General features: G+C 44.2%; 1 protein-coding gene across 9 annotated transcripts in view; it reads right to left on the bottom strand.

Moving 5' to 3' along the window:
- SYNE1 (spectrin repeat containing nuclear envelope protein 1) overlaps window positions 1-20,200 on the bottom strand; it is a 566,819-nt gene that overhangs the window by 189,060 nt on the left and 357,559 nt on the right. For 7 of the 9 annotated variants that reach the window (XM_056125930.1, XM_056125931.1, XM_056125932.1 and 4 more), the window contains 5 exons: window positions 19,493-19,636; window positions 12,945-13,139; window positions 11,701-11,841; window positions 3,532-3,699; window positions 3,158-3,319 (listed from right to left, as the gene is read on the bottom strand). In XM_056125930.1, the coding sequence (XP_055981905.1) occupies window positions 3,158-3,319; window positions 3,532-3,699; window positions 11,701-11,841; window positions 12,945-13,139; window positions 19,493-19,636 (810 nt within the window). The remainder of the gene's footprint in view (window positions 1-3,157; window positions 3,320-3,531; window positions 3,700-11,700; window positions 11,842-12,944; window positions 13,140-19,492; window positions 19,637-20,200) is intronic. The other 2 variants (XM_056125936.1, XM_056125937.1) reach the window with 2 other exon arrangements.

The following is a 20,200-nucleotide window of genomic DNA, read 5'->3' as shown; positions in this document are numbered from 1 at the left end:
ATAATTCACATCAAGTTCCTCTTGGATGTGAGGAAGGAGCTGAATGGAAGCCAAGAGAGGGAAAGTCTCTTGCTCTTCCGGGCACCATGGAGCACAGCGTGGGAATAGGTACCAGGGCAGAGGAGCCCTGGGGAGCACCTCCTGGAAACTCAGCCCCTGAAGGTGAAAATAAGGTCACCACTCCCCATTGGAAAACTAATGTTTGTGAAAGAAATCAGTGGAGAAGCTGGAGCAAGAGTACAGTGGCTAGGGTACTTGCCTTGCACGCGGCTGACTGGTATACCATATGGTTCTTGAGCCTGCCAGGAGTGAACCCTGAGCACAACACCAGGACTAAGTCCTGAGTACCACTTGGGAGGAGGAGGAGTTTGGAGGAGAAGGAGGAGGAGGAGGAAGAGGAGGAAGTGGAGAAGGAGGAAGAGAAGGAGGAGGAGGTGAGGAGAAGGAAGTGGAGAAGGAAGTGGAGGAGGAGGAGGAAGAGGAGGAGAAGGGCGAGGAGAAGGAGGAGGAGAAGGAGGAGGAGAAGGAGGAGGAGAAAGAAGAGGAGAAGTAAAGGAGGAGGAGGAGAAGGAGGAGGAGGAGGAGGAGGAGGAGGAGGAGGCAGTGTTTGGCAGAGGGAGGAGGAGGAGGAGAAGGAGATAAAGAAGGAGGAGGAGGAAGGAAGAAAGAAGCCAATGGAGCTAGACAGAAATGCCATCAGAGTAGTTATTTAAATCTTTGACTGTCAGGAGGAATAGTTTGGTCCAAGTCAATAAAGGTTACTTTTCATATCAAACTTTGATAGCACCTGCTCAAACAAGATTAGCTTTGAGATAGAAGAAAGGGCTAGAGAAAGTGGTTTCACCAGACCAGATTAGTTTTGAGATAGCAGAAAGAGCTAGAGAAGATAGTTTCACCAGAAAAAAAAAAAAGTTAAAAAAAAAAAAAGCTAAGAACTTTGATCTCTATCTTAAGAAGTTACAATGGTGTCTAAAACCTAAAACCACTGTTCCTCAATCCGTGGTCTCTAAATGAAATGACCTAAATATTGCGTTATGCTAAAATGCTCTAACTGTAAACAATGCAGTTTTATCTTTGACTGCACCTAGGAACAAATAATCAAAACCAAGTTCTCTTGGAATCTAAAATTATAAAGATGCAGAGGAAAGACACAACTTCATTCTTGTTTGTTTGGGGCCACATCCAGCACTGCTCAGGGCTTACTCTTGGCTGGACTTGGGGGACCCTAAGGGGTGCCAGGGATCAAACCGGGCCAGCTGCATACAAGGCAAGCACCTTACCCGCAGTCCTATCTCTCTGGCTCAGAAACAATTTCACTCTGAAGGCTAATACACTTCCCAGTACTTGAAAGACACACATATCACAGCATGCTTTTACAGCACCTAATTTAGAATCTAAAAATACCTTCCTCTTCTTCTAGCTCTTACCTGTCACATGCCCTTGATTCCTACTTCAGGACAAGCAGCATTTCTGTGTAACAGTGACTGAATACTCAGGTGAAAGCTCACCCTCACCAGCCTGAGACCCACATCTGATCCGGCATTAGCAGCAAGCACACTGTCAAAGCATCAGCCAGATCTCAATACACACACTTTCTGTGCCTGTCCCTCTCTTTCTGACTCATTTCACTTAGCATGATACTTTCCATGTAATACAAAGTAACAAAATGGGAGACTAACACCCAAGACTAGCCAAGATAAGTACCAGGAGGTTCACCCCATGGCTTGGAGGCCAGCCGCACATGCTGGAGGAGAAGGCAGGTCAGATAGAGAGGGGAGCACCGAGTAAAGGATGTTGGGAGGATCCTCCTAGGATGGGAGATGCATACTGAAAGTAGACGATAGACCGAACATGACTGCCACTCAATGCCTCTTTTGCAAACCACAGCACCCAAAAGGAGAGAGAGAACAAAAGGGAATGCCCTGCCACAGGGGTGGGGTGAGATGGGGGGCTGGGGGGGTGATAGTTATACTGGGATCATTGGTGGTAGAGAATGGGCACTGGTGGAGGGATGGGTACTCAATCATTGTATAACTGAAACCCAAGCACAAAAATTTGTAAGTCTACAACTGTACCTCATGGTGTTTTGCTATTAAAAGAAAAAAACATGCACTTTCTGAATATGCGCTTAAAATGAACGTATTTCAAACTTCATCTCAAGAAGGTTAGAGTGAACACTGCCATCTCTGCATGTAAGGCTCAGGCTTTGTCTACCTTACATAATGTTTTAAAAAATGACTCAAGTCAGGGACAAGTGCAAGATTCTAACTTAGGATCCTTGTTCTGCAGCTGCTTCTGTGTTCCCTGAAATCTGAGACAGTTTCTCAAGTGATAATGAGGAGGTTCTATCCCCCACTCTGGCTCTTTCTTAAACCAGCTAACCTTGGGCTGGAGATATAGTACTGTGGGTAGGGCATTTGTCTTGCCTGGCGTTGATCTGGGTTTGATACCCTTTGCCATGCACTATATTCACATCACAGTTCACAACACAATAAAAATAACTGGGCAACTCTTAAAAAAGAAAAAAAAAACCTTCCACTTTGTGTACTAAAAGTAAAACGCAGGCAATATCAGTGCATGGAGCATCTGTTACTTTAACGTCTGAATATCCTCGTCTCCCTCTTACACTCCAACAGAACCACTAAAAATAGTCACCACTTGAGATCTGGTTTACTCTAAGCACTGATACAGTGTGTGTGTGTGTGTGTGTGTGTGTGTGTGTGTGTGTGTGTGTGTGTTGGAGGGATATAATCTTCAGTCCCACACACATTCTGCCAGTTACAAGACTACACCTATTTGGAACCGGAGTGATAGTACAATGGGTAAGGTATTTGCTTTGTATGTGCCCAACCTGGAATCAATCCCCGGCATCCCATATCACTCCCTGAGCACTGCTAGGAATAATTTCTGAGTCCAGAGCCCAGGAGTGACCCCTGTGTGCCGCTGGGTATAGACCCCCCAGACAAAACGAAACAAAACGAAACAAAACAAAACAAAACAAAAAGAGATCCATCCCCTTTGCTTATCTGCCAAAGACCCTAGACTAAACCAGATTCTGCTTCTGCAAAAATAAAAAGCTTTGGGGATGGGCTAATAGCAAAACAAACCAAGACTCCGCCTGTGTGATGGTGCAGAAAGCTGTGTTGCATTATTTTACCTGATGCTCGGCCATTTGGCTCTCGGGACTTCTACCCCTCTCGAGGCTCTCGCTGAGTTTCATCTCGATAGCTTCCATTTTTGTGGAGATGGACTGGAGGGCATCCTGGTACTTCTGCTGGCGTTCCAAAGCTTCATAGAGCGTCCGCTGCTTCTCACTGATCTGCAGAAAGAGAGGGCGATTACCAAACGCTTCCTGGCGCCTTATCTTGGCATTTACGACACGAATTTCCTCACCGCTTCACTTCGGTGGCCCAACAGAGCCTCTTCCACCGCGTCCTGGATGTGCAAACTCCACGTGTGTGTTTCTTAAGGCCATGGCTAAGGTAAGCCGTGTCGGGGGCACTTAACCGAGGTCGTGCTGGAGACACTTACCACATTCTTTAAGGTTTCCCAAGAACGCTGCAAATCATCGAGTTTAGCAGTGGCAGCTGGTTCCAGTCCTGGCTCATACAACTCCTGCGCGGGAGAAGTCATGGGGAGAATGCTGGCGGGATCTGTCTGCAAGCCCTCGGCAGACAACGCTTGGTAATAAGCAATGTCCTGCGGGTGCAAACGTGGTGTTGGATTCACAGGGAAGACATTTGGGGCAACATCTTGTGGCTCTCGGTACTGTTTGTCACGTGGAGCCATGCTGAGTTTTGCTCCTTTCACGGAGGGTGACAGGCTCAATATACTTGTGTGACCAGGAGAATTTAAAGATCCTATCCAAGCAAGTTACGCTTGCTCTCTATTTGGCCTTATATTGCTTAAAAGATCAAATGCACCAATATTCCTAAATTCTCTTATTCCGTGTTTGGCAGGATGAAAATAATAGGTTTCAAGTGGCATGCATAATTAAACAATAATTAAATGCCCCTCTTCTACCTGGCAAAAGATATGATACAATCTATTCCCCATTTCCTAGGTTACTGGTTATTATATTGACTAAAATTCTGAGTAACTTTTCAAAGTACTTGTAGGGGGCAGAAAGATATTACCGGGGTTAAGACACTTGCCTTGTGTGGCTGACCTGGTTCAAACCCCAAAATATCATGGTCCTCTGAGCACTACCAGAGCACAGAGCTAGGAGAAACTCCTGAACATCTCTCAGTATGGCCTCCACCCCGCAAAAAGTACTAAGTTAAATACATTTAAACCTATGGAAAACAACTTTTCAGACACAGATCTTTGAGATTTGTCGGTTTTTTTGTTAACAGAAAATCATTTAAAATGCTTTAATTTAAAATAAAGAAAAATATAATAGGGATGTGAAGTCATTCTAAAATTTAAATAACAAAGAGGTTTCCTTTGTAATTCATAGAAGAACATGAGATAATGTGAATGATGAAAAAGGAAGCTTTTGAGTTATTTTACTGTTTTGATTTGGGGGCCATACCTGGCAATGCTCTGGGGTCACTCCTGGCTCTGTGCTCAGGAATCACTTCTGGTACTGCTCAGGGGACCATATGGGATGCTAGAGATCGAACCTGGGTCAGCCACATGCAAGGCAACTCTCTTACCTGTTCTACATATCAGCCCTCTGACCCCTTTTGAGTAATTTTAATTTTGAAATTATATATAACACTATATATGTTATTAGTATTGATCATGAATTGCACTATATCAGGACACCTAATTTATATGTTTTCAGTTGTTTCTATGCCTACTTATCTGCAGGTTAATAGAAATCTATTTAAGGAGTAATGCTTTTATTCTGGGAATTGCTATAATAAAGTTCATTATTTTGCAGTGGTACCCTTGCTGATAATCAGGCTAAGCCTTACTGATAGTGTTTAGGTATCAAGAATTGAAGAAGATCACTATCACCTGAGAAACCATGGTTCCTGGAGTCTGGAGATCAGATGAGAGCAGAACAAGGGTATCACAGCCGCAGTTTAGACAGTAGAGACCCGAGATCCCAGCACAAATTCTCCTAAGCTTCAGAGTTGGAACTAGGTGTGTTGTACACTTCCATTCCCAAAGCTGCACCTTTCTGGGTAGTTTGAAGGGGTTCGGTGGGACTAAACTGAAATGCTCTGAGTCTCTGACTTATTTAAGCTTCCTGCTGAGGGTTCTAGGCATGTCGCCATCCTTATGGAGAACAGGGTGTGAGGCAAAAGTTCCTCCTCTCCAAAGAACCCTGTAACCAAGCTAAGTAGATTATCTGGGCATTCTCCAGCTCTGGTAGGGTCACACCCTGCTGCCTTCATTCAGTCCTCTACACCCTTCAAAGGCCAGTCTGCCATCAGTGAATTGGTTCAGCCTCTATGTACTTCTCACTGCATCTAGAGTTACTTCAATTCTTTTGTCAATTCCTTTGTTTCCTCTGCAACTTTACACTAAGCTTCATCTACTTGGAAAATCCCAGCCATGACTCAAGGCCACGTTTCTTGGGTATATTGGCATAGAAATACACATACACACAAGAGATATTTATGCAAATCTCAAATTTCCAAAAGCTCTGCCTGAAGTCAGCCCTCCCCCCTCTTTTTATTATTATTATTATTATTATTATTATTATTATTTGCTTTTTGGGTCACATCTGACAATGCCCTGGTTTACTCCTGTCTCTGCACTCAGAAATTACTCCTGGCAGTGCTTGGGGGACAATATGGGATGCCAGGAATCGAACCTGGGTCAGCCATGTGCAAGGCAAACACCCTATCCACTGTGCTATCATTCTGGCCCCCAGACTCACTTTTATCTTATGTTTGCCAGCGTGCTTAGGAATTTTTTTTTCTTTTTGGGTCACACCCAGCGATGCACAGGGGTTACTCCTGGCTCTGCACTCAGGAATTACTCCTGGCGGTGCTCGGGGACCATATGGGATGCTGGGAATCGAACCCAGGTCGGCCACGTGCAAGGCAAACGCCCCACCCGCTGTGCTATCACTCCAGCCCCGTTTGCTTAGGAATGATCTTCCTATGTATTTCCAGAAACCTATTCACTTGTGCTTTTTCAAAGACTTTGGTCCCTGATACCTTTTATCTCTGTCATCAGTAGAGAGACAAATCTTCTCCACAAGAGAAAAATACTCACACTATTTTTCCCTCCCGTGGGGATAGGATATATTAGAAAGACCCACAAATAATCATGCGAATACATTTGCAACACTTAGTTTCAGTCATAATTTCTTCCTTTTCTTCCTTTCCCCTCATTGTTCAGTTGATTAAAAGAATAGTCTACACTGGGTAAGTTTACCTCCTCACTCTTAATCCACTTCTTTTTTTTTTCTTAATTTTTAAAAAAAAATTTTAATTCACTTCTGTCTACTGTACTGGGTTTCAATTTGAATGACTTCTCTGAAATTTCTCTCACCATGACCTGAAGTACTATTTTTTCATCTTTTTCATTTAAAAGAAATGATCATTTTAGCTCTTTTCTGACTAACAGTCTCAGAGCATTCAATACAACCAACTGTCCCATTGGGGAAACAATTTCCTTTTCATCTCTCTTCTTCCTTCTCTCTAGTTACTCTATTTTCCTCTTTTATAGTTTGTTTTTTTCCCCACTCGTGTGGCAATATTAGACTCACACAGCCATTTACACATATCTATCTACAGGCTCTGTAAGCACAAGACTAAAACAAAAAATCCAGTCGAAGAAATGAATTAAGCAAAAAACAAAAAACAACAACAAGTTGTCAAGTATTCCATTGTTCAGCAAATGGAACTTTTACCCACTTTAGCTCTAAACTTGGGACGGGTTCTCTATTTTCTTCCCTCTCATCCCACCCACTCACAGAAGGATGAAGAATATATTGCACAAGTCCCAGGCCACAGTGAGGACCCCAGTGTTCATTATGGAAACCACTTCCTAATTCCCAAGATGCCAGCAGGCATCTGCGGGGCAGCCTCTGCCTCTCATAAAGTTCCCTGGGCTTACACAGTTGTAAATGGTTTAAATTTTTCTCTTCATGCAGAGTTTCCTTAGGAATCCAGATTCGTGAACTCTCTGGCAAAGCAGAGGTTTGTAGGATGCTGTATCTTACAATACAGGACTTCAGGAATCCTAACAGAGAGCAGATTGTCTCCTTTTAGGCAGAGGTGAGGCCGTCCCCAGGCTGTTTTCTGCTTTTATATCATCTGCCTGGGGCTGGAGCGATAGCACAGTGGTAGGGCGTTTGCCTTGCTTGCAGCTGGCCAGGCAGAGCAGGGTTCAATTCCTTCGCCCCTCTCAGACAGCCCAGTAAGCTACCGAGAGTATCTTGCCCGCACGGCAAGATACAAAGCCTGGCATGCTATCTGTGACATATTCAATATGCCAAACACAGTAACAACAAGTCTCACAATGGAGACGTTACTGGGCCCACTTGAGCAAATAGATGAACAACAGGAGGATCGTGACTGTGAATATCACCTGCCTGGACAGAGGAGGCAATTTCTGTTTCTAAGGACCAAGCACCCCGGCGATGAATTAATTTGTCGATTTCCCTTGTACTTTCTAAAAGATGTGCTCAAAGACTCAGTTCCAGACATTTTAGTATCCTCTAGTTTGAGTTCTGATCTATGAACTTCTGGACAAAGTTCAAGTCCTTTTGCATGTGTGTATTTCCCACACCCCTCTCAGCCTTGCCTTGCCACCTTCCCTTCTTTAAATCTGTGTTCCTCCAGTGACACATACAGTTACAGTTCCCATGATGAGCTATTTTCCTTCCTTCCTTCCCTGAAAATCCCCCCATCACTCTCCCAGCCCCACATGCATTCCTTTCCAAGTAAGGGGCATTCCTGAACCTACTCCAGTCCGAGATGGGGACTCACTCTGTGTCTGCCGAACTTCTCTCATCCTGTGCTTGGAAATCGGGAAGCCAGTCTCTATGGTCATCCTAATGAACCATACATATATATGAGACATCTCTGTAAACTGAGTTTTCTTATGAAGTCAAATCTGGCCAAACAGTGGAGATGTATATTCTGAGAAATGCACCATTAGGTGATTTTCCACAAATCTAGACCATGTACCTACTGCACATCTTGGCTGATGAACGTTTAAGAAACATGATTGAATATATGAAGGGTAAGACCCTAAATACAATATAACCATGCTCAATCAAGTACTGCTGCAAAAAATGCTCTCCAGGGGCTGGAACTGTAGCACAGCAGGTAAGGCATTTGCCTTGCAGGTGGCCAACCCGGGTTCGATTCTCAGCATCCCATATGGTCCCCTGAGTACTGCCAGGAGTAATTCCTGAGTGCAGAGCCAGGAATAACCCTTGTACAACGTTGGGTGTGATTCATAAAAGCAAATAAACAAACAAACAAAAATCCTCTCCACCCAAGATCTGGAATATAATCAATTGTTCCAACAAACTGTGTTTGTGTGTGTGTGTGTGTGTGAGAGAGAGAGAGAGAGAGAGAGAAAGAGAGAGAGAGAGAGAGAGAGATACCTATTCATCAGGGATAACAACTCCTGGTTTGTTAAAAATATTTGAAAATATATCACCTTCAGTAGAGAAATAATTTAGGTCTATTAGAGGAGAGCATTGATCTAATAAACTAAATTCATCAATCCTATAAGCACTGACTGACCAAAGGCAATATTCTGTACAGGAAGGAATCATCCTGACTAAGAAACAGTCCTCCTGTTGATGACATGCCTTAGTTATGAGCCATATGATGAGATTTGTAAGGAAACACATGTGGAAAACTACAGTTATGCTCAATTTTTCAGTTTTGTGACTCGAATTGGGTGGTTCCCAGAACAAGTGGGAGAAGGTGGAACTTTCCAGATCCATTCAGCCTAGAAAGGCTAAACGTGGGATCTTGTCTAAGTTCCCAACTTGGATTCCAATGCTCCACCAATAACAGCCATCACTCTTTTCAAACCTCTTCTTATCAACTCTTCCAAGAAAGTTTGAGCTGGCACCTGGGAGGATCCGGGAACCAGCCGCAAATGCTGGGGCTGCCTACTCACTCCTACCCTCCACGCAGCTAAACTGTTATCACATTTCAGCTAATAGCTACTGTCACCGAGGGAACACCAGGGCTGTGGGGGAAACCAGTGAGTTACATAATGGAGATCTACTTACACAAGCAGACAGCACAAAACCCTTTTTTAAAACAGCTGTGATGTTATACAGCAGTTATATCTAGCTGTTCCTTCCAACAGCTGTGCACATTCTCTCCTGTGGTTCCTGTGAACAGGAATTTAGAGGCACCCTACCGGGTCTTCTCAGCTTCGAGAAAACACTGATAAGCCCAGCACAGCACCGGCCAAGCTGCTGGTCTTTTCCTACATCCTCTGTCTTACGGAATGTATAATTTCATGTAGCCCTATCAGTGGGGCATTTCTATGGATGATATCAAGCTCAGAAATAGTTTCCTGTAAGAAGACTGTTGGGCATAAACTAAACCAAGTCATTTTCCCTAACTTGTGGCCTCACAGACAGTGGGTTAATTTAACTAACAACGTGATTTAATTACTGTTTTCCAGGGCCTAGGGTGGGGAGGGTGCTTAAATGGGATTAAAACGAAGCATCACCTCATTGAGGAGTTTAGGGAATGATGAAGTCTGACAACTAAAGGGTAATATCTGCACATTTCATCAGCCATGGGGCACCTGTGTCCTAAAAAAACACATTTCACGAGAAGTTGTATCAAAAGTGAGAACTTGATGGCTGGAGAGAGCATTTGCTTTGCACACACATGACTGACGTTCCTTTCCCCTGAGCACAGGAGTGATCTCTGACCACTGAGACAGAAGCGAGCCCTGAGCAGAGCCAGACAAACAGAAGGACTTAAAATTTTAGATGCAGTGAATGCCCTGCCACAGAGGTAGGGTGGGATGGGGGGGTAAAGGGGGTGGGTGGGCGGGATACTGGGATCACTGGTGGTGGAGAATGGGCACTGGTGGAGGGATGGGTACTCGATCATTGTATGCCTGAAATGTAATCACAAAAATGTGTAAGTCTACAACTGTACCTCATGGTGTTTCACTAATAAAAATTAAAAAAAGAAATTTAGACGCAGGAATGTCCTCACACCTTGTCATCTTAAGGCCCGGGTGTCCTGCTCAATTTGAACATTTGAAGAACATTTTTCTATTTTATTAAATATCTAGTGTAGAATAAAATCATCTGGTATATTAAACATCTAACTATGGTCATATCCTCCAATTCTACTCCAAAGGCTAAATAATGTATTTCAAATCAGAATGTTAAGTAAGTTCATTAAGTCAACCAGAATTCTCTAAGCTTAAAAAATAAATAAAACATTTCAAATAACTTTTTTAAAATTGTGGATCTCTTTTTTAAAAAAAGAAATAATGGGGCTGGAGCAATAGCACAGCGGGTAGGGTGTTTGCCTTGCACACAGCCAACCCAGGTTCGATTCCAGCATCCCATATGGTCCCCTGAGGGGTAATTCCTGATCGCAGAGCCAGGAGTAACCCCTGTGCATTGCCGGGTGTGACCCAAAAAGCAAAAAAAAAAAAAAAATAGAAATAATAATTTTCTCTCATAGTGTCTGCTGTTATTTGTCTCATAACCACTTTCTTTACACCATAGAACTCTTGAGGGCTTTTATTCCTATTGTCTTCTTCTTTGTGGCATCTTTGACACCCAACATAAGATTTCGGGCTAAGCAGATGCTCAGAGAGCATTTGATACATGGATGCATCAATAACTTCCTTGGAGCAATAAAGATTTTCACTAAGAAAACTGCTCTAACAAAAAGTTTTAATCCATTTTATTTTCCTCCCTTGTGGACTTCTTTTATTACAATTACCCTAAACTGGAATGTTTCTATTTAAAAATAGAATTAACTGGTAAGTTAATCTCTGTTTAATGCATTTTTCTTAGTAATAACTTTCCACTTCTCTGAACCCACCCTGTCTTTCTATTTGCTATGTTGGGGATTGAACTCAGGTCCTATTGCACACAAAGCACCCATGTTACTATGGACTTACTACCTGGGCCCTTATTTTTTTTTATTTTACTTAGGCTAAGAGAAAAAAAAACAGTACTACTGAACATGCACTATATTATTTAACATAAGAGCATTTTTTTAAATTTCTATTCAATGGCTTTGTGGAAAGTTTGCAATATGTTTAATTTAATATGCTCTATGCTGAATGCACACTAAAATGTGCCTGTATATATACACCTCCCAGAGAGTCCTTATGTTGATGATAATTAGTAAATAAAATAAAAGTAATGACATGAGCAGTTATCCATTTCACAAGTTGAAGCTAGTAAGTGTCAAAACAATGTTTAACGAGTGAACATGGCAAGAGCATCGTGCTATATTTCAGTCACTAACATTTCATTTTCTGCTCAGATGCAGTACTCCATTACAGACCACTGGCAGCAGCTGAAGCCGTAATGCTGAAAAACAGGGTCTTTTCTCACTATAAATCCCATGACCTAAATTTTGTTCATCTCCTTGCCAATGGCCCAGGAGAGACAGTGTGTAGAGCAGACTGTGGTCAAACACAATCTAATGCAGTGATCACACACACACCAGCGTGGAGTTCAAGTTTCCCCACTAGAGTCTCTCATGACAAGAGTGAATGGAGTTCTGCATCCGCCCAGAGATCTTAGCTAGGAGTGCCAGTGGGCGGTACCTGGTTAACAGAAGCCTCTGGATTAGCCACAGGTGAAGGGGAGCGACAGGCAGGTGGAGAAGAAATCTCACTGTTGGTTCCCTCCTCCCCAGATTCCTCATTGACAGGTGACAGCAAAGTGTGACAGCGACCTGCAGTCACCTGCCACATAAAACGTAACCCAAAGGACATGAAACTCCATTAGCTTTGTTAACAAAAGACCTGGCAAGGCACAGGTCACAACAGACATCACACAACAAATGCCAGAATGGCTGAGGCCAAATTGCACAGAGGGACTCTGGGTTAGTATTTAGAAGTGCTGCATGCTGTGAGGTTAGATAAGGATTAAGGGGGTGGGGTGGGGGAGGGGTGGATATCATCCTGTCAAGACAACAGGGGTTGGGGGGTACAAGCACACAGAAGAACTTTACTGCTGAGCAAATGTTTCTTTAACTGATAGTCTAGTATGCATTGCGTCTTTTTCAATCACCGAAAAAAATTGAGAGTGATACAGAATAAAGGACGGGCAGGTCTATGAAGTCAAACTTTCAGTTTGGCTATGAAACGTCGTTCACAGTCATCTCGAGTTCCCAATATTCCCCATGAGAAACTCACTCCAAAGTTAACAGAACACCCCCAGAGTCTAAGGAGGCGCAGGTAATGGCCAAGGCAACATTTAGGTATGGAAAATATGTAGTGCTGGGGAAAAGCTTTGTAATTGCCCAAATAATGCATGCATTTTCCATGCAACGTGCGGGAGGGAGAAATAGTAATTTTTAAAAAAATACTGCAGACTGAATGCAACGTATATCTTTCCATGCAAAGCCCCAACCTTGGACTTTCTAAGTGATTTTTTTTTCTATTTTATTAAACATTGACAGAACAGGATACACAAACACCGAGTTAGCCATTGCCTGGGCTGGGGCACCCCATCCCCCCCGCGCGCGAGAGGGGACTGTGCGGGCATTGTTTCTGCCGCTCCCAGACTCCGTGTTATCACTGAAAAAAACTAGAATCTGGAGCCACCTTTGGCATGTGAAGTAATCCAGGCGTGTCGCGCCCCTAGCTGGCTTTCCACCGCCACCGTTTACAGTGGCAGCGACCGGCCTGAGCCCCGAGGGTAGGTTAAGGACCACCGGGGAGCTCGTCTGCAAGACCTGTGCACGGTCCCTAAAAATAAGCCCCTGCACGCAGCAGGGAGGGCGCGGGGCAAAGGGAGCGCGCAGCGGCGGCGCCCGGCCAAGCCACCCTTGACCCCGGCTTACCATGACCACAGAGGGGTGGGCTGAGGTCGCGGGGAGGAGCTCCCCGGCCAGGTCCTCGGCGCCTTCCGCCAGCCCCTCCACCTCGGTCACTGTGAGCAGCATGGTGGCGTGCTTGGCCTTCATCGTCAGCATCTTGCACTTGGAGTTCAGGGAAGCGATCTGCTCCTGGTAGCCCTTGATTTTCTGAGCCAGCTCCTGCGGAAACATCGCCCCCCGCACCCCGCCCCTCGGGTGTCAGAGCAGCATCAGAAGGAAACGGCCCGAGTCGCTGTTCATCTTCCTCCCGACGCCGGCCAATGAGCGGCCGGCGCAGGCGGCAGGATGTGGACGGGGCTGCAGGGAGCCGCCCGCCCGCCCGGAAGACCCGCCGGGACCCGGGAGCCCAGCGACGCTCCTTGCAAAACTTAAAAAGCGCTGCAAAATCGGCCAGGAATTCCTGCATTTGGAAACGAGACCGACTAGGAACTGCACGCTGGCCGGGAGCTCGCAGCACGCAGCCGCTCTAACCAACGGAGTCTGGATTCCTTTACAGCCTTCCCCGGGTCAGCTCTCAATCAGTTCCCGGGAGCTGCTCTGGCTAGGCAAGCTACACCGGGCACAGGACACCTGAATAGTTTCTTTGAAAGCGAGTGATTTCCAAAATAAAATTGTGGGTATGCATCCGAGTTCACCTCTCCGTTTTCTTTCCTGTGTCTCAAGCGTTCCTGATACTTCTATTTTATTTATGTTTTCTTTTTGGGTCACACCCGGCGATGCACAGGGGTTACTCCTGGCTCCGCACTCAGGAATTACTCCTGGTGGTGACTGGGGACCATATGGGATGCTGGGATTCGAACCCAGGTTGGTCGCATGCAAGGCAAACGTCCTACCTGCTGTGCTATCTCTCCAGCCCCCAATGTCCCTGATACTTCTAGAGAACGCTTTGGGTTCAGATGCAGTGACTTTGAAATTCAATTGCCGCTGGTTTGGGGGTTTTTCTTTTTTGGTTGTTTGTTTTTGAGAGGGAGGTTTTAAAACGTTTACCAAGACTTACTTATTTAGGGCCTTTAGGGAAACACAAGGTTCTTAAAATTTCTTTTTTAAGTGAAGCATTTAAAATATCAACAAAAGTGTTGGTTAAAACTCTCTTGCTCCAAAGATTGATCTTTCCTGCCAGAATCCAGGCCTGAGTGAAGGGTTAGGCGTTAAGCCTTGAGCACAACCTGGTGTGGTGGCCCCAAATAAAAACAAAACAAAGACAGAAACAAGGCTGTAGATTTCATAATATTATGCTAAAAATACAAGTTTTTCTCTGCCCACCCTCTGCCCCCCACGGCACAGCTCCTTTGCCTGGAATTCTGCCATTTAGTGTTTAGACAGAATCCTTTGCTCTCAAAGACATTTCGTTTCAGGGGCTTTAAAATAATGGTGTTTTGGTTTATGATTTGTTTATTTGGTTTTGGGTTTTGGGCCACACCTGGTGCTGCTCAGGGCTGACTCCTGGCTCTGCACTCAGGAATTACTCCTGGCAGGCTCAGGGGCCCATATAGGATCATGGGAATTAAACACAGCTGGGCTTCGTCCAAAGTAAGAGCCCTGTACCATCTCTCTGGCCCACCAGTATCTTGACTTCCAATAGAGTACAGGAATTTCCAAAGCGTGTGCCTACTCTTGAAAAACATGCATCTATGCATGTATCTATGGAATATGTACATGTGTTTATATATATATGTGCACTGTAGCACTATTGTCCCATTGTTCATCAATTTGCTCAAGCGGGCACCAGTAAAGTCTCCATTGTGAGACTTGTTACTATTTTTGGCATATCAAATATGCCACAGGTAGCTTGCCAGGATTGTGTGTGTGTGTGTGTGTGTATATATATATATATATATATATATATATATATATAAATGCACTATGCACTAAACATATTTATCTCCTGAATATTTATAACTCTCGCATGTCTAGGTATAACATTATTTTTTTAAAAGGACTTAACATGATAAAAATCAGGATTTTATCTTTCAGAGCAGCCAATACTTAAACCTAATAGGGATTTTAAAAAATAATAATAATAATTAGCTTCTGACTGCATCTGGTCTAGTAACTAACACATGGAAACTACAGAAAAAAAATATTTGCTTGAAATAGAGATCAGCCGGCTAGGGGGTCACGATACTGTGTTAAGTATGGGGCAAGTCAGAAGCTTCTAAGCACACCCCCCCTGCCCAGGGGAACATGCAGGACCCTGATTCTGCTGTGGTTGGGCGCTTCTGCCCTCTGCACTCCAAGACTGCAGGTGACTGGGTGACTGCTGCTTGATCCTCACTAACAGTACATCCCATTTCTTTTTCTGTTTGTTATTTTTTGGTCTATATTCAGTTCATTGGTGCTCAGGGTTACTCCTGGCTCTGCACTCAGGGATCACTCCTAGTGATGCCCAGGGGACCATCTGGGATGCCAGGATTCAATTCAGATTGGCCGCTTACAAGGCAAACACGCTCTACGCTGTGCTATCTCTCAGCCCCCATTTCTAAATCAGAATTCTTGGCTTCACGGGACATCAAATTCATGTGGCTTCTTTGGTAAAAATACAGTTCGGAATCCCATTTCCAGGCAGTCAGCTTTACTGGGAAGCTCGTGGAACCTCTGCCCTGCCTTGTTTTCCCAGGTCTTTTCCCCGGAGAAATGACACTCCAGAACTTTCTTCTATACACCTCATTCTGCCAGACCCCTTTGCTCCTGTGGCCGAGCACTAAGGGTTCCTAAGTTCTCTATTCCTGGGAAGCTCTTTAGTTTTCCCAGAGAAAGCTCTTTAGTTTTCCCAGGGGACTTGGGGAAAAGGACTAGAAGAGTCAGGAGAAAGGTGAAGTCTCAGGGCCAGTGTCGCCCTCTGCAGGCAGCTGCTGAACTCAGGAGCAGGGCTGTGTCAGGGGAAAACAATGGCACATCTTGGGTGAGTCCCTCCTAGTGGCTGAGAGGGACAAGATTGGGACCAGGGAGATAGCACACCTGATGAGTCACTTGCCCTGCACTAGGCAGATCCAGGTTTGATCCAATGCATTCCAGATGGTCCGTGAGTAACAGCGTCAGGACTAAGCCACAAGGTGTGGCAGTCCCCCCACCAACACCAAGAAAAGGGGGGCAAGATCTTTTATTATTATTATTACATGCAGCCTTGGATTATTTATTACAAAAAAATGAACTAATTATTAGCTATTATTGGGGGAGTTAAAATAACCCAGTGGAAACTAGCTTCACTTCAAGATGAAAATTTCATCCCCAAAGCAGACAGAGTGGAAATGCAAGAAAAAGCCATCTTTTAAACTTTTGTGTTATCACCAGGCAGGCATCCCCCGCTCTGCACTTTCCTTCCTGTGTTTGTTGGACGCCTACAATGGCTCTCACATAGGCGAATGCCATTATTAAAAGGAAAGTATAGCATGGATCGCGTGGCGGAAAGAACTGATGTTGAGAACTGCGGGGAGGGAGGGGAGAGGCAAGGTCACACATTGAACCCCTGCACTCTCAGTCTCCAAAGAGCTATGACATCACCAAAGACTTCTCCCAGCAGTGGAAAAACCATGGAATGTGAAGTCAAAGATACCAGATTAGAATCTGAGTTTTATCAGCAGCTAGATGGATGTGTGTAGGAAGATGTTTAAAATCAGGGTTATTGTCCAAAAGTACAAAAGCTTGAATTCTCAAAAAAATCTAGGCACCCTGTGTTCGTGGCAGTATTATTTGCTATAGTCATGATATGCAGACAATAAGGAACTACCCAGTGACAGGGGGTGGATAGAGATGCAGTATAAATAACCTAGTGGCTTCACAAACAGAAGATAAGGAGTCAAAGTAAAAGGGCAGATAACATCAAATACAAACAGCCCAGTGACAACAGGATGATGATTTTCTGAGGTGGAAGGAGAAGAGGGTGGGAAAATTGGGTAAGGGCTCAATTGAATAATGATGGGACTCAGGAGACAATATGGGGTGCCAGGTATTGAACCCAGGTCAGCTGCATGCAAGGAAAGCTCTATGCTGCTTCTCTGACCCCTGGCGTTTTCTGTTTTTGATTAAAATGTAATTTTCTGCTTCCTTTTAGTAAAATAAAAGTGATAAAAAGAAAAGACTTTTACTTCGAGTTGTTATGAAAGGCAACATAAAAGTAATTTTAAATGGTTTAAAAACATAAAGCAACTTTTGTGATGATAATTATTACTCCGTACAAGTCTTGAAAACATTTATTTTATGTACTATGTTTGTGGTCTTATGCATTATATACGGTTTTTAAAAAGTTACAGCAGAGTTCTAGATCTTACAAAATGAAATTGAAATGATTAAAAAATGATAATCATTGGTAATATATAATCTAATGCAGTGGTTTTCCACTGCTGGTCTGCTGATACAAAAAAATGCAAAAAACATTTTTAGTTCTAATGTATATTATATAATATGTATTATATAATGTATATTATATAAGCCTTAGTTTCAAATATTTGCATCACACTTTGATTGAATCAATCAATGGTTCAGTGGCATAAGAGGAACAGTTGGCATACGTGCTATCTTCAGGGTCTGGAGCAATAGTACAATGGGTAAGGCACCTGCCTTCTACACAGCTGGCTTGGGTTCGATCACTGGCACCGCATATAGTCTCCAAAGCTGCATCAAGGGGTGATGCCTGGTCACAGAGCCAGTATGAAGAACTGTGCACTCTTAGGTGTGGGCCCCAAACAAACGGAAAGGTAGTTTCTTCAGTGTCGGAGTAAACAAAGTTGGAACATTTATTTGGAATATTTTGAAAATCATATAGAAATGCTGGCTGCATTGAATATGACAAGAAATTGTTTTTGTTTTTTTTTTGGGGGGGGCACAACCAGCGATGCTCAGTGTTTGCTTCAGGAATTACCTCTGGCGATGCTCAGGGAACCATATGGATGCCTGGAATTGAACCTGCATCTGCCGGGTGCCAGGCAAATGCCCTCCCTGCTCCAGCCCCATACTGAAGAGGGAAGACAGTTACATTTTACATCCCTGAAAAAGGCAACACATGAATCTTCTGAGAAACTGCTACATTTGATTTGGAAAATTATTTTGTTGCTCTTATCGCCACAGAAATAGAACATCTGAAGAATAAATGAAATATCAGTCTTGGCACAGAAAAGTAAGGCACTCTACTTCTCTCTCACCCCAAACACTTTTTCTTTGGTGGGTGGGGGCACACCCAGCAGTGCTCAGGACTGACTCCTGGATCTATAATCCTGGTGGCTTCGGTAGACCATATGGCGTTCCAACTCCGGTTGACCATGTGCAAAGCAAGCACCCTACCCAGTGTACAGGCTCTTCAACACCCTTCCCTGCAGACACTTAACCAAAACTCACATTGCGACGAGCTGATTGCCAAGGGAAAGTAGAAAGGGTCAGTTACGGGAACAGACTGCTAAGTACAAATGAGCTCACTCTGAGTCTATGACACAAGAAAGGGGTCAAGATGGTCATGATGTCAGAGGAACAAGGAAGGAGGCACACTTGGGAATGGGTAAGATGCTCTTGGGCACAATCTGGAAAGACACAGAACAGGGCCCATGCTCCGATAGCGGTGAAGGAGCAGAAATGAGCATGCTCAAAAGGGCAAAATAATCTTCTCTTTGCTATGCAATATCCCTTTGATGTTCTGGTATGCTGGGATTGAATCCAGGATGAACAGATGCAAAGCAAGTGCCCTACCTACTGAACTATCTCTACAGCCTTAATTCCTACATCTTTCTGTACAGGGTTTGAGATGCATACTGTTTGGGGTGTTGCGATAGGTTTAGAGAGCCATGCCCAGTAATGCTCAGGGACTACTCCAGCTTGGTACTAAGGTAATTACCTTAAAGTAAAATATAGTTCAATGATTTTTATAGAGATTTCATATATATATGTATATATATACATATATATATGTGTATATATATATATATATATATATATATATCTCAGAGAGCCCGGCAAGCTACTGAGAATATCCTACCTGCACAGGCATAACCTGGCAAGCTCCCTTTGGCATACTTGATATGTCAAAACCAGTAACTATAACTTCCCCTGATCCTGAAAGAGCCTCCAATCGCTGGGAAAGACAGTAAGGAGAGGCTGCTAAAAGTTCAGGGCGGAGACAAATAGAGACGTTACTGGCACCCCGCTCGAGTAAATCAAGGAACAACGGAATGACAGTGATACAGTGATCCCTTTTCTTCAAAGGGGCCATCAAAGCAGAAAAGCCTTGAACACTGATGTTTCTTGCAGGCTTTCAGCCCAGGAAAGAGCTTGTGTTTCAGTGCATTCACTGTGACGATTCTGAGCACGGGAGACAGGGAGGCCTGATGGACCTTTTTTCAGAAACAAGGTGTGAGGAGGGTTTGGGATCAAGAGGAAGACTCTGGTTACTGATTCGGTCAAATAACTGCATGCAGTAGGGGCCAGGCAGCAAATTCCCTCTCTTGAATCGCTGGAAACTAACCACGCAAGCTTACTGAGTTGGGGTCCTGGCCTCAGGGGAGGATCCAAAGGCGTTTCACTCTTACCTCATGCCGGGAAATCTGGGCTTGCAGCTCTTGGATGTTACTGCTGGCCACAGGTTTATCCTCGATCTCTCTGTGAGCACCTTCGATGAGCTCCTGGAGGTGCTGCATTTCCTGCTCGTACTGTTCATACTGTACCACGGCCTCCTGGAGAAACATAGATGATCACTGTGTGTCACAGTGCTGGGGAGTCTGTCCTGCCTGTGTATCCTGGCAAACTAGAAATGGAGGGAGGACCTCAGAGGATGCAAAACCTCCAGTTGACTCAGTATCTGTGTCTCAGGAGTTCAATGGCGCAATCTTCTCTTTTCTTCCCATTTGATATGGGCTTGGATGGGTCTCAGCAATGGTTAAAAAAACAAAATTACTTTTTTTTTTGATTGGTTTGGTTTGGGTTTGGGTTTTTGGGCCCCACCCGGCAGTGCTCAGGGGTTACTCCTGGCTCTGAACTCAGGAATCACTCCTGACAGGCTCCAGGGACCCTAGGGGATGGTGGAGATCAAATCTGGGGTGACAGTATGCAAGGCAAGCACCCTATCCACTGTTATATCTCACCAGCCTTCTAAAAAATTCTATATATCCTTAAGTCCCTTGCTTAAGTGCTGCTATAGGAAAGAAAACTGAATTAAGCATGATTATTACCTTGAGGAATTTTACTCTAGTGAACTGCAAGATAATAGTGAGAGTTGACCAAATTGCTACTGGTTTCAT

Source organism: Sorex fumeus, unplaced genomic scaffold (assembly GCF_029834395.1).
Source record: "Sorex fumeus unplaced genomic scaffold, SorFum_2.1 ptg000061l, whole genome shotgun sequence".
Taxonomy (NCBI): domain Eukaryota; kingdom Metazoa; phylum Chordata; class Mammalia; order Eulipotyphla; family Soricidae; genus Sorex; species Sorex fumeus.
This window is presented reverse-complemented; position numbering and strand designations above follow the sequence as displayed.